The 26050-nt window shown below is 40.8% G+C and overlaps 1 protein-coding gene across 1 annotated transcript; it reads left to right on the top strand.

Moving 5' to 3' along the window:
• The first annotated feature begins 6489 nt into the window (after window positions 1–6489).
• LOC117404051 (endoplasmic reticulum aminopeptidase 2-like) lies at window positions 6490–25701 on the top strand. The gene is made up of 19 exons (XM_058996553.1): window positions 6490–6605; window positions 7414–8077; window positions 9329–9467; window positions 10333–10467; window positions 11543–11663; window positions 12312–12466; window positions 13500–13613; window positions 14293–14424; window positions 15216–15347; window positions 15733–15801; window positions 16333–16508; window positions 16608–16687; window positions 16937–17120; window positions 20975–21131; window positions 21434–21618; window positions 22073–22234; window positions 22891–23031; window positions 23223–23304; window positions 23849–25701. Exons 2-19 carry the CDS (start codon window positions 7584–7586, stop codon window positions 23993–23995), a joined length of 2805 nt encoding a protein of 934 aa, XP_058852536.1. The 5' UTR covers window positions 6490–6605; window positions 7414–7583; the 3' UTR covers window positions 23996–25701.
• The last annotated feature ends 349 nt before the right edge of the window (window positions 25702–26050 follow it).

Here is a 26050-nt window from a genome sequence, read left to right as displayed (position 1 = left end):
ATACACAGACATACTATAATCAAAATTACATGAATAAATAAGCATTTGAACAGAATGGGCTTCATTTACAATCATTACAATCTAAGTGCTGGCACAAATCACACACATGTTGCTCTTTACAAAATGCAGTGCACTTACCAATAAACTGTCTATGCGTATTTGGCACAGCTATCAACAGTAACCCAGGCTTCTGGCACCAAATGCTCCACGGGCATATACTAATTCCTCCAAAGGCATTGACCAGGAATCATCTTGTAGTTGTTGGTGGGCTTCTGCTTCAGTGCATCGTTGTACATGGTGAAGCGTATGCATGTCACTCAAAAGGTGAAAAGCACTCAATGCGCTCTCATCAATGTTACGTTTTGCATATGCCATGGGCCCTGGAACTTCCCTCACAATATTATGTTCACCCCTTCTACCTGGATTTATAGTGTTCCAAACAGTGCCATCATTACCAGCCTCTTGAGCCTCTTGACTTCACTAAGGCATGTCACCACAGTAGCTTTCCTCTAGATGTTGACAGATCTAGTAGTGACTTCACTAAGGCATGTCACCACAGTAGCTTTGCTCCGCATGTTGTGATGATTTCTTGCACTTTACCTTTACCTCTGTAGCCCTCGACCGGGGGAAGCTTGGGCTTCATGTTTGCAGACCTGATAGGTGCTCAGGATACAAACAGTACTGCAGCCAATCTTATGTCAGCCTACCTGCAGGCATGTATGGGAAAGCATGTTATGTATAATGTGTTACTCCTCTTATGTAGGGATGATAAAGGCAGTGAGTGTGCCTTCCTGAACCACAGGTGTCAGTCACTCCCACTGATGGATCACAGTAGGGGACCATCACAATTTAAAGCAGTACATGGTGTCCTTTTTTTTAAATACAGCTTTATTTGTTGTTACTTGTTCGGTCTGTTTAATCATATTGAAATAACTGCATTTGGTATTGTATTTATATGCCATGGTTCTGTATCAACAGCTTGAAAAAAGTTTTTTCTAAGAACTTCAAAACATAAGGGCAGCAGTGTGGAGTAGTGGTTAGGGCTCTGGACTCTTGACCGGAGGGTTGTGGGTTCAATCCTAGGTGGGGGACACTGCTGCTGTACCCTTGAGCAAGATACTTTACCTAGATTGCTCCAGTAAAAACCCAACTGTATAAATGGGTAATTGTATGTAAAAATAATGTGATATGTAACAATTGTAAGTCGCCCTGGATAAGGGCGTCTGCTAAGAAATAAAGAAGAAGAAGAAGAACTTGCACTACATCAGAATAGTCAACTGTGGTGCATAGGGTTAAAAACAATATCCAAATAAATTAAAGAAAACCCCACAATTCACATATCAAAAAAATACTTTATTGGTTAAAAAAACATTTTAAAAAAACAAGCGTTTCGGTTTAGCATGAACCTTCACCAGGGTAAAAAACATTTATCCATTCCCACCAGTGTAAATGTGTTACTCAAACAAAAAACAATTTATACTGCTAGTGTTTTAAACAATCAATTACTTAGAACAGTAGATCTTTAGATAACAATGAATGAAGTGTTACATGCCAGCCTGGCATCTCATTTGCAAACACAGAAGAATAAGGTGCAGCTACACAGAATTGGCTGTTACAATGTGTGCAGCTCTGCGTTTAAACACCTGCAATTCAATATCCAGCTGCTGTGGTTCCCCTTGTAATCTGTATGCTGGCTTTAACACTAACTGAACAAGTCTTAAAACCACAGCCGGTGTTGAGCAGCTTGTCATGCATACATGAGGGGGTATGAAATGAATCGAACAACACTGACTTTCTGTTTGGTAGGCCAGAGTATATTGTTCTTGGTACTTCTAAAGTATTCAGTCTTTAACTCCACCGCTTTCACACAAGAAAGTACCAGCCTGTTCCGTATTCTTCTGTCATGGCACTCTATGAACACTGGTGGAATTCAGATGTTAACAAAACCATGCACTATACAGTACTGCCAGGCTTCAAGAGCTTGCTTTGATAAATGAAGTGTTGTCAAACTTGCTTTCTGCATAGTCCTCTCAGTTTGGAAACTGCTTGTTCATGTTTCATACAGGTAGCCTTTTGGGATTTGTTCAACCATAAACTGGCACAGTCTTCAGCTTAGAACCGTCTTCAATATGAAAACTCAGCGCTGAAGAATAACACTTGACCATCGCAGATGTAGTCTTTTTGAGGCTTTCTATCAAGATAATAAATAAACCATACACTGAGTAGCTATACAGTTCATATTGTATAACCTAGTACCTCACCCACAGAATTCAGCAGTATCTACAGTATAGCAGTGCCATGCTTTCAGAAATACACTGCTAACAAACAAACCCCGTTAGTAAAGTGTACCATAGAGTGCTTCTGTTTCTTCTAGCTGTGTTTTGTGTCTCGTATATTAACAGGAAAGCTACATTAAAGAGAGGTATAGGCCTGCCACCAGGTATAACAAGATCATAATAGAAAACACTTTTCTGGTGCCTATAAACGTATCTTTCTTTGCATACACAGCAATGACTGAGTTTAAAAATACAAGATATGACAAACACATTCTAGAATAAGCGTCTCTCCTTACTCCTTACCATTGTATAGTAAGTTTCAAAGTCATCAAAAAGTTAAAGACAGTGGTCTTCACAAGCACAATTCGGAGCACCAACAGTACCGCTGCATCTGTCTGATTCTCAATCTCTGTGAAGAACATTGTATTGCTATGGGTTATAACAGGGTACTGTGCTGTTCGACATCAAGCTGTGGTCTGAATGAAAATACGAGTTCTCACCATTCAGTATGCATTTACAATAACTAGTGTAATTATAATAAAGGAATTCCCAGCTCAGAAGAAAGACCTTGGGTGTTAATAACGTGTTACCACAAGAGAACAAGTAGAAGTATATTATATACAGTAGTGTGCACATGTATTCAACACTTCAGTATGTGTCATTGTATCCTTTATATACCTGCCTGCATGAAAACCTCAGGGTGTGAAAATGTACATTTTTGATCAGTAATCAGTGATATAAAAACAACAGGCACTCATGTGAAAATGTTAGACCACTTTGTGCTTTAATTAGGCATCGTAAAACAACTTTTACTCTTACTATTTTAAATTAATTGCATGCTATTAAAGTCATCAATTAAATTAGACAATCACTAATCTGCCTATTTTGACAATTTAATATTGTCAAAATAGATTCAATATGCACGGCAAATCCAAACTACAGAAGCAATGGGGTGTTCTAATAAATGTGCACACTACTGTATAAAACAGCCCCTCACACTATTTAAGTATAAGTCAGGAGATTGTATTACGCTGGGTGTTAGGGTATATCAGATAAAATCAAAACACAAACAAACACAGGGTGTTTACCTCCAGTGCCAATGCTGTTATCTTCATAGCAAGTGTTTTCCAAGTCTTCATCTTGTAAAGCTAAAACAATGTTACAGTGTTTGTATTGTGCATTGTTAAAATCCCTTATACATGACTTACTTTAATATGTGTTTTTTTATTTTTTATACTAGTTCACATTTTGAATTTACATTGTAAGAAAGATTATCTCTCATGTGTGTTTTCTGAATGTATGAGTGTTAGACTGTGCTTTCTGTTTTAGGTATTTTCTTAATTAGATTGCTGTGAAAATAATCTTCAAATGAACAATTAAAGTTTCCTTGCACTTCCTTGTATTTTAAACACGCCTCCACCTAAGACATCTCACAAGATTGTTCCCAACAAGGTCAAAACCAACCCCCAAGTGGCCAGCAGGGGGCAGTGTGTTTTTTTAAGAGAACAAACTTGTTTTTTGTATTTTGCACCCTGTTATAACCTTTACGTTTAACAATATATATTATGACACAGAGACATCTCATCATTGGTACATTACAAGCTATGGTAATATGATAAGGTCTTTCGTTAAAAGCAGTGAAAAGGTCAAACAGAATTTCTTACCAGCCATATCCAAGTAACTCTTGCTGATGACCATTGCTGTGCTCCTGTGGTTCACCCGGCAGGAATATAACTCCCATTCCTTCGAGGGGACTGATATGAGAGAAATAGCACTGTGGGTCTCGTCATCCTCCTTAGCAACATTGTAGGTTATGTACTCGGAGGAAGTCTCTGTTCCATTGGACAGCCACTTCACTTCCACGTCGTCCAGCAGGAAGTCACTGACCAGGCACACCAGGAGGGTTTTACTGCTGCCATACCCATAGTACTGGACAGGGGGCGCTAGTGTGGCAAAAGGCACAGCACCCAGTCTCACTGGTTGAACAGATTAATGTTAACATCTCCATGTTTGCATGAAAAATGTTTTAACTGAGATTTAAGTCCACTGTTGAGTAGATCCAGTCAGAAAATACTGCATCACTTAATGGCCCATGCTATTTCCTTGTTTTATTGGCATTATTCAATTAAACTTGTAAATTTTGGCATTGCAGGCCTATTGTAGAGTTCATGAGACAGCACTGCTAATGCGAGAAGAGGCTTCTCAGCAACATGTATGCAGATATACAAGTACATGCTCCAAACACATCCATGGGCAGAAAAACATCTCATTTTTATGGTAACATTTAATAAGATCTTAATTGAAAACATGTAGGCTGATATTTCCAGAAATCATACTGGATACAGTCGATCGGTTTGATGGATAGACGGCTGCTTTCACAGACCTGATTAGCACTAATCTTTTGCTTCTTTCCAATGGTACAGTAAGGCAGTCCAAGATAAGTGCTAATCAGGGCCTGTAAAATTGGGTGAATAGCCACATTTGATGTAATACTGTAGTAACAACAGAATTAAAAGGAAAAGGTAAATGCTCTTTAAGTAAAGATAATCCTGTAAGGGTTCATTCAGCAAATCCTAAAATACAAATACAAGTTTCAATATAACAGCAATCAGTACTCACTTGCCATTAGTTGAATGGTGAGGAGGTAAAGAAGCATCCTGCTGAACCATGCAGGTTTATTGAATGCCGGAGCCACAGCCAGTGAGCAGTGATGTCATCGAGTCAGGGTTAGGGGATGTCACTCCAGATACCGTGCAAACTCCACAGAGAGCAGCTCAACCAGGCAGTCTGCCAGCTTCATACATCTGCTGAACTTGTTGTGGGCACAGATGTTAGGCATCACCAGTCTGATCAGAGGTAAGCCCTCTTTACCTTGTGACCTTGTGATCCCCCCCACCCCACACACACACCACAACACCTGCTCCTTCTTCAACTGTACACATTCTACAAGCCAGTGTCTTCACTGGAGGAATGGCCCTTGTTGTATAATGGTCTGCCGTTAAGGATATTCCTGACCCCTGCACATGAGATGAGATCATGGGTTGCAAGCTCGACCAAAAAACTTGTCCAGTTGGATCGACTGACTCCTTTGTACTGCGGTTACAGCAGATCGACTGATCCCTTTGTACTGCAGATTGACTGATCCCTTTGTACTGCAGCTACAGCAGATAGACTGACCCCTTTGTACTGCAGCTACAGCAGATCGGCTGATCCCTTTGTGTTGTGGTTACAGCAGATCGACTGATCCCTTTGTACTGCAGCTACAGCAGATCGGCTGATCCCTTTGTACTGCAATTACAGCAGATCGACTGATCCCTTTGTACTGCAGCTACAGCAGATCGGCTGATCCCTTTGTGTTGTGGTTACAGCAGATCGACTGATCCCTTTGTACTGTGGTTACAGCAGATCGACTGACCCCTTTGTATTGCAGTTACAGCAGATCGACTGATCCCTTTTGTACTGTGGTTACAGCAGATCGACTGACCCCTTTGTATTGCAGTTACAGCAGATCGACTGATCCCTTTGTATTGCTGTTACAGCAGATCGACTGATCCCTTTGTATTGCGATTACAGCAGATCGACTGATCCCTTTGTACTGCAGATTGACTGATCCCTTTGTACTGCGTTTAAAGCACTCACATGGGAACCCCAAGATTGCCCGTTCATGGGAAACTTGAACTGAAAAATATTTACAGAAGAAGAATCCAGAAAGAAAAAACAAACAGGGACATAGCCAAGACACAATAAATGCAGGTGTGAAAAAGTGGGTATTATCAAGTCCTGTCTGTACAGCATGCATAGAGTGAATCAGACTATACAGTACTTGGTTTCCTCACTGGTGTTTTTATATTGACTCTGGTCTCATCTCAGACACCTGAGATATACAGTACATATGTTATGGTAAATGTCTGAATATTGCTAAATGTCGACATTTATAAAGTAAAGCAGCAAATGTCAGAAATAAATATACCACTTTACTAGGGACATTTACCGGTACATCTCAAGAATAACCAAAAAGCTTCAGTAAATGTCTGAAAAGCAATATTTTTCTTCATAATCCGGACATTTATCACCTTACTTGGTACATGTTGACAGTTACCGTTAAAACTTAATATTTACCAGAGCTGAACTTTTACCGTAACACATCCCTTTATAACATCAAATAATACAATAAAGACGTGCATGTTTATTCATTCTTCATTCATACGAGCCAGGAGCAACAGATTAGAAGCTCAATGGATTGTGGGTCACAGAAATGAAAGTGAAAATAAAAGCAGGACACACTGAGAGGAGAGAGTGCAGGGCCTGAATGATGCAGCACAAATAAAGGTAATTTGGTTCCTAACATGGTGCTTTCTACACGATAAGAAGCCGATTTCACATGCACTGCATGTTGTTGCTAACAGCGTTGTGCACGTGCTTTAGAACAACAGTGTTTCATGTTTTATTTTCTTACGTGGTGTCTGAGGCACTTGTGATAATAGCTTGTCAATGCAGCCTACTGTTACCTTGAAAATGGAGGCTATTTAGCAGGTCAGCTATTCAGTATGCATATAATTATTACAGTAATGTAAGATACATTGTTTTGAATTGCTATTGCATATAATTTAAGTACTGTGTATTGCTATTACATTCTAGCTTGGAATGCACTGACAGTGTACTGTTGTACAGTACAAGGCCAACCATTAATAAGAAAGTTGTATACAGCAATCAATAACGCTCCATCCTTTCACAAATTTAAAAATGTCAAACTTGCAATGCTGTCATGTCGTTGAACATTGTTTTTTACTGTCCTGCAATATTACTTGCATTTTCGCCCCTATTTTAAATGTAAGCTCCTGCAGCTGAAAGATTATATTCCTGAAAAGAAAAGGTATTCTGTTATTTCAGCAACAATGCAAAATCTCTGACTACAGTAAATGCAAAATGAATAGTATGTAGGCTGAACATGAATGCTGCCAATTGAAAACAAGTTTTTTTACATGTTGCATATCAGTTTCTCTGGCAGACATTTACCTTTATTCCATCCACACTCTTTTTTTAATTTTATGACTTTTAACAATCTTTTTGAATCCACAACAGTTCAACAGTTGTGTTTTTTAGGTTAATTTTCTGTTTCTTTGTTTCTTTTTTTCAGGCTGCACACACTTCACTGTCAAGTATTCTTAATTACCATAACTGGGCTCTTCAGTCGGTCAAGAAACACAAATACGCAGCAACATCTCCACGTGACTGCAAAGCTGTTTAGATCTTTTTTTTTAACCACTTATTTCATAGATATATTTTTGAATCCTAACGATAGTGTTAATGGTAGTATTGGCTTTTGTTCTGTGTTCTGTAATTGCCCCAAATTATGCCCAAGGCAGTCAAAGATTGTTTCAGGGACTGGCTCCTGTGGCTACAAACGGTGAGCCATTTCCCTGGAACATGCTGAGACTCCCAGATACTGTCATTCCTGCCCACTATCACCTCCTTGTGCACCCCAACCTCACCACTCTGAACTTCAGCGCCTCGGTCAGAATTGAAGTGGATGTCATGCAGAGCACCGACTCCATCATCCTGCACAGTAAAGATCTCCTAATCACCAAGGCAACCATTGAGGAAGAGACTGGAGCCAGCCAATCAAGAAAGCCGCTGCAGGTGCTGGAGTACCCGCCCCACGAACAGATAGCCCTCGTTTCATCTGACATGTTGCTTCCTGGAGGAAAGTACTTTATTTGTATCGATTATGCAGCCAACTTATCTGATGGCTTTTATGGTTTCTATAAAAGTACTTACCGCTCAAAAGACGGCGAAACACGGTAAAGCTAAAACCTTTAATGAATTACACCACTTATAAAATGTAAAAGGCTCTAGGCATTAGTTAAAACGAGAATCCGTTACCATAGTTTTGGCGTACAGTCAGAATTAGGTATTAAAAATCAGTATGAATATCAAAATGTGCTTTCTATCTGTGTACTTTTGCAGTTGGGATGAAATTGTAAAATTGAGTTGACTTTTATCACAGCAGTGCATAACAGTCATATAATAATATTTCTTGGCACATGCAGTAGCTGCTGGTGGCCCCAAAAATTGGGGAGGCATAAAATATTGGCAGCGGGTCCGACTTTTTTGCTATTACATTTCACTATTTCATTATTCTTTAGAGTTCTGTTAAAGTGACCTCATGGGTTTTCACTATTCTTTAGTGTTCTGTTAGTGACCTCATGGGTTTTCATTATTCTTTAGTGTTCTTTTAGTGACCTCATGGGTTTTCATTATTCTTTAGTGTTCTGTTAGTGACCTCATTGTTTTTGATTATTCTTTAGTGTTCTGTTACAGTGACCTCATGGGTTTTCATTATTCTTTAGTGTTCTGTTAGTGACCTCATTGTTTTTGATTATTCTTTAGTGTTCTGTTACAGTGACCTCATGGGTTTTCATTATTCTTTAGTGTTCTGTTAGTGACCTCATGGGTTTTCATTATTCTTTAGTGTTCTGTTACAGTGACCTCATGAGTTTTCATTATTCTTTAGTGTTCTGTTAGTGACCTCATGGGTTTTCATTATTCTTTAGTGTTCTGTTAGTGACCTCATGGGTTTTCATTATTCTTCAGTGTTCTGTTAAAGTGACCTCATGGGTTTTCATTATTCTTTAGTGTTCTGTTAGTGACCTCATGGGTTTTCATTATTCTTTAGAGTTCTGTTAAAGTGATCTCATGGGTTTTCATTTTTCTTTAGTGTTCTGTTAGTGACCTCATGGGTTTTCATTATTCTTTAGTGTTCTGTTAAAGTGACCTCATGGGTTTTCATTATTCTTTAGAGTTCTGTTAAAGTGACCTCATGGGTTTCCATTATTCTTTAGAGTTCTGTTAAAGTGATCTCATGGGTTTTCATTTTTCTTTAGTGTTCTGTTACAGTGACCTCATGGGTTTTCATTATTCTTTAGTGTTCTGTTACAGTGACCTCATGGGTTTTCATTTTTCTTTAGTGTTCTCTTAAAGTGACCTCATGGGTTTTCATTTTTCTTTAGTGTTCTGTTAAAGTGACCTCATGGGTTTTCATTATTCTTTAGAGTTCTGGCATCTACTCACTTCGAACCCACATCAGCACGGATGGCTTTCCCCTGCTTTGATGAACCTGTGTTTAAGGCAAACTACTCAGTGGTAATAAGAAGAGGCGATAAACACATCGCCCTTTCCAACATGCCCAAGGTATTTGCTGTTGAACTCCAGGATTGCGTTTTGTTTATCTGGAAATAATCCCATATATGCAGGAGAGTAACTGAATGGATTCACAAAGCGTATCTCTTTTCTCTTTCACAGTTTGTGCAGGCTTTTACAGCACATATGTATGTAACGCTTGAAAGTATTTGTACAACAAACTGTACACACACACACACATACAGACTGTGCACAGTTGTACAGTCTAAACATATTTTTATTTGGTTACATTTTATCAGTGATTGGTTAATTTGAGTATTTTATCATTTGGTAACATTGGGTAAATAATGTTGAAACCTGTTTTTTTTTTTATTGTATTCTGTGATATGTGTAGTCCTGTAGATTGCTGGTTTTGGTACTGTATATAGAAATGGGTACAGTACAGTACAGCTGTCTAATCTGGAGGCTAGTTAGGGACCTCCTGGGATATTCTCACGGAGCACAGTTTGGGAAATTTAAGATTAGGCAGGGTCTATTAGGTTTTGTGCTGTGTAGCGTTTTAAAAACTTGGGTCCCAGTTCCCCCCGGCTGTTAAATACACTGGAAGCTCTGTTTCAAGAGAGTGTTTTGTGTGTTAGATTATGTGAACCAGCATCAATAACAGTACTTGTGAGTCTCCTCAGTGTATGTCTTTCTGTTAAATAGCTTCAGATGCCTCTGTGATGTTTACTGATCTGTTGCTCCTGTTCTGAATTTGAATAGTTTTTCAGTGCCTGTAGAATCCTAGTTGCAAGCACATCTTTGACCTAACAAATCTGCCATGCACTCCTTCTATTACTGTGAGTCCAGCATTACTGTTGGAGTTGAAAAGTCACATCATCAGATACTAATGTTAACTTTGTCTTTTTTCCAATAGTTGAAAACAGTGGAGTTGGGGGGTGGAATATTTGAAGATCACTTTGATGTGAGCGTGAGGATGAGCACCTATCTAGTGGCCTTTATTGTGTGTGACTTCAAGTCAGTCAGTCAGATAACTTCAACTGGAATAGAGGTGGGTTTTTTACAGCACTGAACTCTAACATCCATTTCTAATGTAATGCTTGTGAAGACAAAGGGTTTATTGAGTTCCATTGGAAGCATCATCAGTGTCAACCTCACCCTCCAATAAGGCTATTGTCTGTTCTATTTGTACACATTCTAGTCCTTCTGGCGATTGCTGGGATGGCTTATTCCACACATGCAGCCAATGCGTTTGTTCTCTGTGTGTAGCCAGTGCTACAGTGTTTGTAACCGCTACAGAATACGCTTTATTTACATCTAGTTTGACATTGGCATGCGAAGACATTGAGTTTTACAAAAGGAAATGTGCTTAAAGAGGTACGAGCAGTCTTGAATAACATGTTTATTAAGAAGTATAATTCTTTGAAAAGCTTTTGATAGGGATAGTAAGTATTTGATCTACAACACATTTTCATTCAGCTTGAAGAAAACTGAGCTACAGTGTTTAAAAATAAATTTTAAAGTGGGGAAAACCTAGCACTGATATACAGAGAGTGCAGCTTTATCGGGACATGTAAAAATATCCTGAATAAGTGGCTGTCCCAATTAAATGAGAGGCATTTGAGAGGACCTTAGTCACACTTACATTCATAATTTACAACATGTGCAAGAGTGGAGAAGTATTTGTACTGTTTTTTTATTTCTAAATGAAAAGAAACAGAATGAAATTACATCATATTATCAATAAATATTAAATAAATAATGTAAAACACGTCAATTGTTCTTAAACAAAATGAATCGCTGTTTTTAATTTCTAAATTAAATGAAATGAAAAAGAATGAAATCACATCTTATCACAAGGCAAGACACGCCAACTTTCTTTGCCACAGCAGCCTGAGAAACCACAGGAGACTCCAGCTCCTTCAAGAGTTCAACGTGGTTTACATAATTTCACACCATTTGAAAATACTGTATTCCAATTAAATGAATTAAATTAAATTGAACAACATAAATAGCATAGGGAAGAACCGTCTCCCAGAGTTGTATCCCATTTAAGCAGACATCCCGATTAGGCAGCGCTGACTGTACCACCTTCATCTAACAAAGTTTTGAACTTCCTTATGCAGGTTTCCATTTATGCTGTGCCAGACAAGTGGGACCAAACCCATTATGCTCTGGAAGCAGCAGTGAAACTCCTGGAGTTCTACGAGCAGTACTTCAATATCTACTACCCTCTGCCCAAACAGGGTAAGCTGCGATTCGCCAGGCTGGGCCAGCTGGCACACAATGCTGTTTTTCATCTTAGTACCTAAATCATTAAGGCAGCCACTGGAATGTGCCTTTAAATGTAATTTAAATTGTATATAAATGCTAGAGTTCTAACATTCCCCAATGTTGACCAACCCCAGCACTCCTTCATTTACTGTACTATACTGTCTCTAAGTAAAAGAAAAAGATACATGTGAAATAGAGTAAGAAGCAGAGTTGGCTGTGTATTTTGTGAAACTAGCACAAGCATGTGTATTCGTTTTGTACAGAAATATAAAGCGCAGATGGAACTGACAAGGCGCTAACCTAGATTTCCAGCATTGCCTGCTCCTCTGAGCTCAGTGATCTCAACATACTGTATTGTGCATTTAATTCTAACTCATCTTTAGATCCTGTTATATTTAGGGTTTGTTATACCACCCCCCCCCCCCCCCTCCACTTATAAAACAAGGGGTCATGGAATAAATACAGAAAGACATAGACATACTGTTTAAAGCACCTGCTGGCCAAAGTGTATGTGTGTAAAGCATGTATTTATGTGTGTTATTGCTGGATAAGATGGGTACAGAGGTTTGTTCTGTGATTTGCAAGCCGTATCTACAGAAAGCCACCTATTGTATTTATTAGATCTGGTTGCTATTCCTGACTTCCAGTCCGGTGCTATGGAGAACTGGGGCTTAACCACTTACAGGGAGACCTCCCTGCTGTTCGATGCTGAGACCTCCTCGGCCTCAGATAAGCTCTGGGTCACCATGGTGATCGGCCACGAACTGGCCCATCAGGTAAACATCTCCTGTGTCTTCTAGCTGTGCTGTTAAGAGCTTGTGAAAAATGACACTGTCAGGATAGAATACGGGGTAATGGTTTACAGTAGGTGTCTGTAATTACTGAGTATTTACATAGTAGTTACATAGTGCATACATGTGTACTTGTATATGATTACAATGTTTTTGTGCATAGTTACAATGTACTTAACGCGTCAATCTTTTTGCATGATATATGTAAGTACACAATTGTATCAGAAAAGAGTTAGGCTTAGAGTTCGGGTTAGGGGGTTAGGTTCAGAGTTAGGGTTAGTGGGGTTAGGGTTAGATCATGTAGCTATGCATAATAACATTGTAAGTATGTGTAAGTACACATGTGTTTATTAAATAACTACTATGTAAATACACAGTGATTAGAGACACTTACTGTAAAGTGTTACTGTATGGAAAGGCAGTTTGTGAATGGTCTTGTATTGTCAACACTGCATAGTGACTTGGATTCATCCGTATATGGTACAAATATGCTGATTCCTCTGAGGTACCAGTAAAAAAAAAACAAGTTTAGACAGAAATGTACACTTTAAAAATATAATAAAGTATTTAATAAAGGTACAGCATAGGTCAGGACCAGCCAGGTTTGTAATGCATTAGCATCAGGATAACTGCATAATAGTCTGTTGTTTTTGCTGGTGAACTGATACTAAATAAATTCACCAAAGTTGACCAAAGTTGTCCCTTCAGGGGCTGTGTAATTTGCAATTCCTCAACACATGGTTACAGTTAGCAGCACGAAAGTCCTTTCTCTTTGCAACATGTTCACAATTGATTTTTTGCCTTTTCTCATGTTTTTGTATTTTCTGCAAAAAGCCATCTATAGTACATTGTTACACTGGGTGGTGACTTTGTCGCTAAATAAAACAGATTCATTCTTTCCTGTTTTTAGAGCCGTCAGAAGTGATTTTCAAGAATTGTTGCTTCTGTTTCTAGAAGCATTTGTAGAAAGCCCTTTCCTTTGGGTATAACCCCCTCCGTTTCCTTTGTTCCCCTCCAGTGGTTCGGTAACCTGGTGACCATGCAATGGTGGAATGACATCTGGTTAAATGAGGGGTTTGCCAGATACATGGAGTTTGTCTCAGTGGATGCCACTTATCCTGAACTGCAAGTGGTCAGTACTACTACCCTTTACTTGGTGATCTTTTGTCTTTTTAAACCCGAAGGACAAGAACAATAATTGGGAATGGATAGCACTACATAACAATTAAACTTCAAGTCTGTATACTGGTTGTGTCACACCATACTACACCTGCTCAGTGAATAAGAACATAAGAAAGTTTATAAACGAGAGGAGGCCATTCAGCCCATCTTGCTCGTTTGGTTGTTAGTAGCTTATTGATCCCAGAATATCATCAAGCAGCTTCTTGAAGGATCCCAGACACAATTCTCTGTGTAAAAAAAAATGCCTCCTATTTTCTGCTCTGAATGCCTCTTTATATAATCTCCATTTGTGACCCCTGGTCCTTGTTTCTTTTTTCAGGTTGAAAAAGTTCCCTGGGTTGACATTGTCAATACCTTTTTAGAATTTTGAAAGCTTGAATCAGATCGCTGTGTAGTCTTCTTTGTTCAAGACTGAACAGATTCAATTCTTTTAGGGATCTGACCTCGAGGATGGAAGCGTTTAACTTGTAAGAAATGAATTAGAACAATCTGTGTCAGTTATGTATCGTGTCAGCAGCAGATCCGTTGTGTATAGTGTATGCATGTATGTTCTGTATAGTAACACAATGGGCTGTGGAATCTAGATGATACAAAGTAACCCTAACTTCCAAGGCTCTCTTCTCTTTCAGGGGGACTACTTGCTGGACACCTGCTTTGCGGCCATTGGAAGGGATTCCATGAACTCGTCCCGCCCCATATCCAGCGCAGCAGAGAACCCCACGCAGATAAAGGAAATGTTCGATACTGTCTCATATGACAAGGTGCGGTCACTGTTTCCATGCAGCTGGCATGGAAGCCAGAGCATGCATGATTGTAGGGTGTTGTACGATACAAGCTGATCCACATACCAGGGGTCCACGGCTGGACACTCTGACCTTGAGTGGGGTACACATAATCTTGTGTGTTACAGCACAATGTATGGTCTATATGTGTATCCAGAATTAAACACAAAGAAATAAACAGTATAGCTAATCTTAGTGTAATGCCATTTCCATCTGATACAAACTATCTGATTCCAGTCTGTTCGGGATTATGTTGCAGTTCCCAGTCACTCTTTAACACTGTTTAATACAGCTTTCGCTGCATGCAGGAGATGGCACTATTGGGTATAGATATATGTGTGACAGGTCTGCACAATACACAGCTTTGATTCAGCAGCAGTGAAGTGTGCATCTCTTTATGTTGTCAATGCATCAATCTACTACACAAGCCTTCTGATTCAAAGACATTTCAGACTGCTGTAGCACACCAATGTCAAGGTTATATATATATATATATATATATATATATATATATATATATATATATATATATATGTGTATATATATATATATGTGTATATATATATATATATGTGTGTATATATATGTGTATATATATATATATATGTGTGTGTGTATATATGTGTGTGTATATATATATGTGTGTGTATATATATGTGTATATATATGTATGTGTGTATATATATAAAATTACAGAACTGTTATATAACTTGTTTATGAAACTGTATCAATATACTTAATTGAATATCTTGTTGTATTTGACAACCCAGGGGGCCTGTATTCTACACATGCTGAGGAGCTTTCTCACTGAAGACATTTTCCAGAGTGGGATCGTTCGCTATCTGAAGAAGTTCAGCTACAGAAATGCCAAGAATGAAGACTTGTGGAACAGCATTGCAAATGTACTGGAAACCCTTTTTATATCCTCAGTCACCACACGCCCTCTCCACCAATACACAGCCACTTCTCTCACTGTCTGGAAACCCTTTTTATATCCTCACCACACGCCCTCTCCATCAACACACAGCCACTTCTCTCACTGTCCCCATTCTAAACAGACTAACCTGATTTGACAAAATTGTTTGTAAAATACTGAATGGATGAATACAAAAGTCAGAATTACAAAAATATTGAAAGTAACTGAATTCAAAAGTGTCATTGAATCTAGCAACAGATTCCACATATTAAAGTTTAGAAACATGCCATTTAAAAATGTATGCCTAAAGTTGATGAAATGATCAGATACAACACTTTAAATATTGACTGTTATGTGTCTTTTATTACCAGACCTGCAGTGAAGAAGACTTCACATCAGGTGAATTCTGCTATAGCAGCAGTCAGGCTTCAAAAAATGCAGTAAGTATACTGATACATTTGTTTAATCAGTTTTCAGACAGATACATGGTTGTATCTCTGTGATTCAAGTCAGTTTTCAGACAGAAACACGGTTGTATCTCCCTGATTCAAGTCAGTTTTCAGTCATGCTGGAACCTGATCAAATAGGTTCTGAAACTGGGGGTCCAAGGACCACTGGAAGGCAGCAGCAGGTGACCAGGGGGTCCCCAGGAAAATCTAGAAACTTCTCTTTTGTAAAACAACATATTTAATGTACAGAAATATGTTCTTTGACTGTCGCGGTGAGAGACAGGCTTTATGATACTTACAACCAATATTATACTTAAACATTTACACTTACTCGGTTTTCATTTGGTGGTCCCTATTCATAAAGGGGTGCCCTAGACAAAAACAAAAAGTGTGAGAACCTCTGATTAATAGGCTGTTCAGATTGTGAAAATGAACGAGGTTTAAAATTGAACTGTGTCAAAAGGGATGGAGATTCACTGAGAGAGAACAGAACGTTGTTCATGTCTGTTTGTACTTGTGCAGTACCAGTATGCTGGGGAGCACCTGGATTTGAAGGCGATGATGAACACCTGGACTCTTCAGAAAGGAATCCCTCTGATCATTGTGGAGCGCAAGGGGAGCTCAGTCACACTGAGACAGGAGAGGTTCCTGAAGGCTGTTCTCCACAGTGACCCTGTGTGGTCCTCACTGCAGCAAGGGTACAATCCAGCCTGCCACTCTCTGCATTGCTGCTGTGGTTCTGAAGGGCCACATGCTGTTTAATAATCTTCATCTGTCTTTTAACTTCTGTGTTCCAGCTACCTTTGGCATGTTCCTTTGACCTACATCACAAGTAACTCAAAAAACATTGGTAGACATCTGCTGCAGACACAGTCAGGTATTCCATCAATGTAACTGTGTACAGTAAATGGTTTATTCACACTGGTAACACTTAGATTGCTTCTGCCATAAATTGACTTACATTTTGAAGGAAAGCACACTTTGTTAAATTGGTCAATGTACAAAAGTAACTAACATACTGTGTATGTAAAAATTGAGAGCATAATCCGTGCCATTTTAAAGAGCTTTGTAAGAATGCTTCTCCGTGATTGTCACTGCCTGTATTCTTCTAATTGTTGTAATGCAGATACCATTGAGCTGGAGGGAGAGGTGAGCTGGGTGAAGTTCAATGCTGATATGAATGGATATTATGTTGTACATTATGAGGGAGATGGATGGGACTCGCTGATTCACTTACTGGATCGGAACCACACTGCTCTGAGCCACAAGGACAGAAGCAACCTCATCCACAATGCATTCCAGCTGGTCAGGTAACACTGTCTTGCAGTCTGCTCTGTGTTGTGTTGTTGCAATGGATTGAGTCTGCAAGCTCGTTTCCTTATAGGACTTCACCTTCATAATAAGGAATTGGAGAGTCCTGTGATATTTCCTGCAAGGGTCCATGCTCTTAATTCCAAACCGAAAGCCATGCATTGGAAAATACAGAATAATGCAAACCGGTTAAACCACAGAAAATATATATTTTCTCTCCCTGGCTTTCATTTTAAAATAGCACTTTGGCGCCACCAGCTGGAGGTTGTTGAAACCAAAAAAACAGAGAACTTGCACTAAATATTCCATAAGAACCTAGGGAGAAGAAATAACACCATGTAGTACAATAACCAGTGTGCTTGGAAAGACAGGCAGTCGGGTATCTCTGAAACGATTTTATCATAACAGCCTTTCACAAATATATTGTTTTCTAATCCTGTTAAATGATTGTCACAAAGACGGCCAGAGTGGGTGGCGTCAGACCAGACAGGAATTCAAACACAGACAGTGGTTGTGATGAGCTGAGTGCAATGGCTGCACTCAGCGTTTATTAACAAATAAAAGGTTTTAAACGGTACACAAAACACAGGACACGGCACTTGTAGCCAAAATAAAAAGACAGACAAAACGGACTAACACTAAACAAACGGTGCACGGAGAGACAAACAAACACGGTGAGAACAAACACTTTACGTTTACTTTTAATGATTTTAACTCTCCTCTCTCTCTCTCTCTCTCACCCGTTCTCCTCTCTCGAACACCTAACCCCGACTGAGTAAAAATGTGCATCTATATATACTGTTGTGCTGGGATTCAATTACTAATTAATTATTCACTTGAATCCCAGCACGTGAATTAATTCTGTGCAACCCCGTGCTCACATATTACATTTTAAATGCACATGCGTGATGTGCAATCCCGTGCCTACAATTTAAACACACGTGAAACACAGACCTGTTTATATCCCGTGTACCAATCTATACACCAACATTAACATACGCACGCATACATACAACATAGAACACACAAATGCACACAGGGGCGGGGCACTTTGCCACATATACCCCCCCTTGTGCGCAGCACACATGGCCTCAACGGCCACCTCCCCCCTTAAAAATCCAGCAGTCCAGGACAAAGTCTCTGGCTGGGAAGGGAGGCTTCAGTAGGCCCATGGCTGGCAATGCTGTCAGCTCCCCTGCCGGTAGTGGCACGGCTGACAGCATGCTGGTCCCGTCCTGCAGCGAAAAAGCTGCGGGGGCGGGTGGTCCCCCGACCTCCCCCTTCTTCGTAGCCGGCAGCTCCCTCCTGTGGGGCTCCGGCCACAAGACCTCCTGCAGCGAAACTGCTGCTGGGGAAAGTGGTCTCCAGACCTCCTCCCCCTTCTTCGTGGCCGGCAGCTCCCCTTTCTGGGGCTCCGGCCACCGTACTCCCTGCGGAGGTACGGGCAGCAGAGGCAGCTCCTGCTCCTCTGCTCCGGGCGGTGGCGGAGGCAGAGGCAGCTCCTGCTCCTCTGCTCCGGGCGGTGGTGGAGGCAGAGGCAGCTCCAGCTCCTCTGCTCCTGGCGGTGGTGGAGGCAGAGGCAGCTCCAGCTCCTCTGCTCCTGGCGGTGGTGGAGGCAGAGGCAGCTCCAGCTCCTCTGCTCCTGGTGGTGGTGGAGGCAGAGGCAGCTCCAGCTCCTCTGCTCCTGGCGGTGCTGGCTCCCTCTGCTGTGGCGGCTGGGCATGTGCGCGCCATGCTGCCTTCAGCAGCATAGCGAGAGGCTGCTGGGGGACACCAGCATCCTGCCCTTCTCCCCCCCAAAAATTTTCAGGGGGTTGAGCCTGTAACCCCTCCCCTTCCGGCTCTTGGGGCTGAACCAGCAGGCATTTTCCCTCTGCTGGTGGCTTGGGTCCCAGGGCTGTGGAAGCCCCGACTTGCCTCCCTTTGGGCTGTGGACGCACCGACTCCTCCCTTTTGGGCTGTGGACGCACCGACTCCTCCCTTTTGGGCTGTGGACGCACCGACTCCTCCCTTTTGGGCTGTGGACGCACCGACTCCTCCCTTTTGGGCTGTGGACGCACCGACTCCCCCCTCTTGGGCTGTGGACGTTCGGGCTCCCCCCACTCAGGCGTAGGACGTTCGGGCTCCTCCCACTCAGGCGTAGGACGTTCGGGCTCCTCCCACTCAGGCGTAGGATGTTCGGGCTCCTCCCACTCAGGCGTAGGATGTTCGGGCTCCTCCCACTCAGGCGTAGGATGTTCGGGCTCCTTCCACTCAGGCGTAGGACGTTCAGGCTCCTCCCGCTTGGGCTGTGAAGGCAAAACCAGCAGGCATTCACCCTCTGCTGGTGGAGATGGGGACAGCAGGTACTCACCCTCTGCTGGTGGAGATGGGGACAGCAGGTACTCACCCTCTGCTGGTGGAGATGGGGACAGCAGGTACTCCTCTGCTGGTGGTCCTGCTACCTGGGCTGCTGTTCCATTTATGGTTGCCTCCAGGTAGCTGAGGACAAACTCCACACCTTCCTCCAAGGTGTTTGGGGTGTGTTCCTCCTGATAGGCCTCCCATCTCTCACTGTCCATCATCCACAGGGCCCGGACGACTATGGGCAGAGACTGGGCCTCCAGCCCAGCATTCTCCAGGAACCAGCCCCGCAGTTTGATGGCGTCTTCTGCCATTGGCTTTTTTCTTCTTTTTTTTTTCCCCCAAAAACAATATTTGTAATCCTTTATATATATATATATATATATATATATATATATATATATATATATATATATATATATATATATATATATATATTTTTTTTTTTTTTAATCCAGACCCCTCCTGGTCTGACGCTTGGAGGCGCGGCTATCCCACGAAGACACCACGTGTCACAAAGACGGCCAGAGTGGGTGGCGTCAGACCAGACAGGAATTCAAACACAGACAGTGGTTGTGATGAGCTGAGTACAATGGCTGCACTCAGCGTTTATTAACAAATAAAAGGTTTTAAACGGTACACAAAACACAGGACACGGCACTTGTAGCCAAAATAAAAAGACAGACAAAACGGACTAACACTAAACAAACGGTGCACGGAGAGACAAACAAACACGGTGAGAACAAACACTTTACGTTTACTTTTAATGATTTTAACTCTCCTCTCTCTCTCTCACCCGTTCTCCTCTCTCGAACACCTAACCCCGACTGAGTAATAATGTGCATCTATATATACTGTTGTGCTGGGATTCAATTACTAATTAATTATTCACTTGAATCCCAGCACGTGAATTAATTCTGTGCAACCCCGTGCTCACACATTACATTTTAAATGCACATGCGTGATGTGCAATCCCGTGCCTACAATTTAAACACACGTGAAACACAGACCTGTTTATATCCCGTGTACCAATCTATACACCAACATTAACATACGCACGCATACATACAACATAGAACACACAAATGCACACAGGGGCGGGGCACTTTGCCACAATGATATAAAGATTTCATTTATGTTTACTACCATTTACACATTGTGATTGATCAAGTCATTTATTTAAACTAATCTTTTGTTTAAAAACTACAAACTAGGGGCCTATTTTAATAGGGACTTCTTTAAATGCAGTAAAGTGGTCAGGTTATACGCAGTAGTCACAGTAAATTACCAAACAAATTAGTTTCAATATGTGATACGAATTATTGCACTTTGCTGCAGATCATGGTCATCTTTGGGAACTGTTTTCCAGAGTCTTGGGGTATAGTACCTATGTGCCTGGTTGTGGTATTTTCTGTAAGGTGTAAAATGAGCAAAGAACGAGTGTTCATTAATCAATGAAAACATTCTAATCAGACTTGTGGTGAGGCTTCAAGAAGTTTCTTGTCTCCAGTGCAGGGAGGCTGACTCTGGACCGAGCCCTTGATCTGAGTCGCTACCTCAGACACGAAGCCCATAACATCCCCCTGCTGCAAGGACTGGGCTACCTGGAGGCCTTCTACCGAATGATAGAGAAGAGAAACATCACAGACGTGGCTCAAAACTTAAAGGCATGTTTAAATCAGTTTGCAAAATATACACACAGTCTGTGTAATGTTAACCATTGAAACTCACAGGGGTTTGTTTAATAATGCAAACAGGTTTTGGGTCTTAATACTGCCACCCTAAATCTCTTCCCACTCTATTGTATTGTATTTAGTGGCTTTTATAAATGGGTCAATTGCTAGGAAACTTCAGATGGTTTCAATCTTGGCTAGATGCACCATTGATTTGCTCATTAAAATAGACCCCAGCATATGAAAAACCACCATTGATGTCTTCACTGATTAATCTGAGTACTGCATGTGTCCAGAATTATATCCTGCAGTACTTCAAGGCTGTGATCGACAAGCAGACCTGGAGCGACGAAGGCTCAGTGTCAGACAGAAGGCTTCGCTCTGAGGTCCTGGGACTGGCCTGTGACCTCGGCTACCCTCCTCGTGTTAAAAAGGCACACCAGCTCTTCACTGATTGGGTTGAATCCAACAGCACTCTCAGGTTCTTGGACTTGTACTCTTGTTTTCTCTCACTGTATCTGTATCTAGCTCTGCAGGCTGAGCTTCTTTGATTCCAAACTGCTGGCAGCATTTAGAAGATCTCCTGTAGGAGATACTGAACATGTGGCTTTATGCCTTTAAATAATATGGCGATAATATTTACATCAAACCTACAAGCATATTATTTAAAGACCTAATGCTTCTGATAAAAACATACAATAAAACAAAGTGTCATTTCTTCAGGGAGCGATTCTGCTTGGGCACTAGGAGTAAAATCCACAATTCACAAGCAGTTGGTAAATGCATAGGGGATAGCACACATTGGCACGTATATGAAATAAGTGAGTGTAACTGCTGCTGTAGTAAAGCAATGCTATATGGATCTGTATTGCATTTCTACAACTGCAGTAAAACCCTTTTGTGGCATGATCCCCAGTAGCCTCTTGTGCTTGCAGTTTACCCACGGATGTGATTGAGACAGTGTATTCTATTGGAGCTCAGAGTGCTGAGGGATGGGCTTACCTGCTGGAGAAGTACCAGGTCTCAATGTCGGGGGCCGAGAAGAATAAAATCTTGGGAGCCTTAACAAGCAGCAAGGACACCGGGAAGCTGTTAAGGTATGTACAGCAGGGTACAAATACAATCCACTCTGGTTTTGACGAACATGGATCAAATGCAAACAAGTTGATTTTTTTTTGTTGTATGTGTGGCTGAATTCAAACTTAAGGTGTATGTTGTTGTTTTTTTTTTTAACTGTCCCCTTAGCCTTTTCTGATGTTTCAATCATTCCGAGTGGTTCTTCTTGAAATTGCTGATATGCTGTGTTTTTCACAGGATCTGCTGATATACTGTGTTTTTCACTGGCTAACCTGATATACTGTGTTTTTCACAGGATCTGCTGATATACTGTGTTTTTCACTGGCTAACCTGATATACTGTGTTTTTCACAGGCTCTGCTGATATGCTGTGTTTTTGAGCAGTTATTACCTTAACACACACTTAAAAACAAAACACTTTAAGAACACAAAAGAAACAAACAATAACTGAGTTATATTTAAGACCACTCGTACTGATTGCAAATTAATAGTACAGAAATAAATAATGAAAATGTAATTGGGAGAAGCTGATTACTCTTTAAGGACAAGCGTCACGTCTTCATTCTGGGTGAGCCCTAGAGATCGATGGCTATGCTGGTCTATGGGAACCTGCAGGCCCTATCAGCCCTGAACAGGCTAGTCTTGTTCATTCATTCTGAATGTTTTTCCCATTCCAGATTGCTGGAGCTGGGAATGGAGGGGGATGTGATCAGGACACAGGATCTGTCCACAGTTATCTACAGCGTGAGCAGGAATCCCATCGGACATTTCCTAGCATGGGATTTTGTAAAGAAACACTGGAGTGAACTTGTGGAAAAGTAGGTATTTTCCATGTCATAGGCTTGCTTGTTTTCAGATGTGTTCATTGTGATGTTATTAATAGATTACATCGCCTGAGCTGATCACTGTAAAGAGACACTGACCTTTCTCTACCTGTAATACAAGGTGCTCAAGCTTCCCTTGCTTTTAAAAGGGAAATACATTTAAATGATCTCATTTTTCTCCACAGATTTCATCTGGGATCATCCTGTATAAGAAATATAATTATTGGCACAACAGCTCAATTTTCTTCCAGGGAAGAACTGGAGGAGGTACAGTCCTATTTATTCATTTTTTAAAAGCTGGTATTCCTTTAATATATACTGTAGTAAAAATATTTTCCAGACCATTTTCATTTTGATGGGTGAAACCTATTCTTCCTGCCACAACACTAAGTACACTTCCTGTGCAGTGAGTGTGTGCACAGGACATTAACATGTAGTGTTGTGGCAGGCTAAACTGGCTTCCTCTGCCACATTGAAAATAAAGTCTGGAATATTTAGTGATCTTAAGCAAAATCATAAGGGGACGCAGTAGTTGTAATGACGTACTGTACAGTAGGCCCTGCGACAGGTGCTGGCATCATTTCAGAGCAAAGTAAAACAGCTGTAACACTATGAAAGCAGCTTGACACAGCTCAGGAAGGAGCAGCTACATGTATCTTTCTATGTAGTTTATTGCCTTGGCAACTGTTCAAAATACATCTAAATATTAAATGTTTTTAAAACCACATACTGTACTTTGTAACATAAAGCTTTGCACAATTAGGATGTTTAAGCAATTCAACAAGGCTCTAAACAAGCTTAACTTTTTCAGGTGAAAATGTTTTTTGAGTCCATAAGAGAGCAATCTTCCCAGCTCAGGGTCACCCAGGTTGCCATAGAGAACCTGGAGAAAAACATCAAGTGGCTGGAACGGAACCTGGAGACACTGAGAGATTGGCTGCTGAAGAACCTGCAGTGACTCCGCCTGTACTGAAGAGGGGGCACTGTGGCTAGACTGGTGACATCAGAACAGCACTGAAGAAAGAGGAACCTGCAACTGGAAATGCTGGACAACATGTTTTCCATCTGTTTGTTAATGGTGTGAGATTAGAAAAAAAGGCTATTTTTAATTGGAGTGGAGTTGAAAGAATGTGTTATTAGTTATTCTATGATTTGTGGCTTCAACCCTAGTCACTAAGGCCCTATATACTGTACTGTAACGTGCCTGAACTGACTCAAAACGAAGAATTCGTCAATGGGTGAACTGGGCTGTTGCACTCTACTTAGGAGAGTCTACTACCCCTTCAAAGTCTCTATGATTGAGTGGTTCTAGAACAGCACTCTGGAATGCATCAGCATTGTACCATTCTAGAACAGCACTGTGTCAACAATGTACCTTCAACAATGTACCATCTTTGATTTTGACACCTGTTGGTAGATGAGGTAACCATCCCTTACTTTTGTGTGCAAAAATTCGCAGTTGCAAAACTAGTAATTATTTCACCTGTAGTACCCATATATCCATGCATAACATGGAAGCACTGCAGCTTGGTAAGATGAAGACTGTGAGCCAGGAGCTCAATCAACCCGGTCAACGAAGGGCCCATGAGAAATGAGCGTCACTTACTGGTGCGTCTTTAGGGGGCGCTGGTGTTACGTGTCAGGTCGACAAATTGAGGATTAAGCAAACAAACACCCACACAAATAACCCCATAAAATGTGTATGTTCTGGATGGAATATCACAAAATATCACTTATCACTTCTCTCAATCCCTCTCGTTTCATTGAATTCAATTCAGTCCTCCCACATACTCATAAACCACACTTTCATACATCACATCATGAAATATACCAACACATACTGTAATAACAGAAATGAAAATGTATGAAGTCATCCAGATATAATTTAGAACTCCCGTTGCATTGCAGTTTTTAATACATGTTAATACAGCCTCACATGAGATTAATACAATTTACCACACGCCTACGGTACAGGTAGGTAATTTACAAGAAATGTTCACAGGAAAACAAGGAATGGCTCAAACAGCTATGCAATGGGAGTCTTCATGTTGCACACCGTAGCCATTTTGCATATAGTTTAGTGCAGTCAGGATAATCCAGTGCAATCTACAGTACATGTAAATCAATATCTCAAATTAATCCAAGTTACCCTTGGATACGGCTAATTCAGCAGTAAAGGGTCCCCAGCACTGGTGTCCAACATGTGCCAGTTTCTTTTATATGTTTAAGAGTGATTTTTGCATTATGGTCATTTTATTTTTTTGTTCTGCTGTGCAAGAGATTGTATAGGTAAGAAACCAGTTGTTTTAGCGCATGTCTGATGCTTTCTGGTGTGGAAAGGAAAAGCATCACTCAGGGTGAGCTGTGTTTCTGCAGTTTTTGCACTAGCTGCTGTAACTACTGTACACCCACTAACAGTTATACTCAGAAACAACACTTGAGGTTGTTCAGTGCACGAGTGTTCTGTCTCAATATAAACGATGTGAGCGTTGCTCATGGTTGCTGAATATGGATGTTGTATATATGAAGGAGCACCATGGTGCTTCCCCTAGTCGGGTTTGTAACTGGTGATGATGTGCTCTTCCATTTGTTTAAGAGGACCTGTTTAGTTAGCTCTATGTTTAAAGAAACTTAATTCAGTAAATTCATGTATTTTTGAATGCACCACTATCAAGTGTTTTGTAATCACGGATAGTATAATGTTTCATTGAACAGCACAGCGGGCCTCTGTGTTCTCTTTTTCTGCACGGAGGATGAACAATGGTAATGTTATAAAGCTAGTATCGTGTTAAAATGGTTTGTCCCCTCACAAGACAAAATAGGGGCACTGTTGCAAACAGAACAGCAGTCTCTTCTAAAATATGTACTTTTTTACTTGTCGAAATCCTATACCATCGCGCTCTCTGTTGATGCATCGTACCTTTCCATACCTAACCGAACCTAACATTTTTTGTTTTTGTTTTTCTGCTGTTTAAGTCAAACGTGTTGAAACTGTTTGAAAACCAATCAAATC

This window comes from Acipenser ruthenus, chromosome 1 (genome assembly GCF_902713425.1).
Source record: "Acipenser ruthenus chromosome 1, fAciRut3.2 maternal haplotype, whole genome shotgun sequence".
Taxonomy (NCBI): domain Eukaryota; kingdom Metazoa; phylum Chordata; class Actinopteri; order Acipenseriformes; family Acipenseridae; genus Acipenser; species Acipenser ruthenus.
Note: the sequence above shows the minus strand (reverse complement) of the source record. Positions and strands in the feature narration are given on the sequence as shown.

Bases quoted from the DNA above. Each gene is read 5' to 3' on its own strand.
- LOC117404051 (XM_058996553.1), top strand. From the start codon at position 7,584: ATGGTAGTATTGGCTTTTGTTCTGTGTTCTGTAATTGCCCCAAATTAT. The intron at 17,121-20,974 runs GTAACACTGTCT...TCTTGTCTCCAG, and splicing joins AATGCATTCCAGCTGGTCAG to TGCAGGGAGGCTGACTCTGG. The intron at 22,235-22,890 runs GTATGTACAGCA...TTCCCATTCCAG, and splicing joins GACACCGGGAAGCTGTTAAG to ATTGCTGGAGCTGGGAATGG.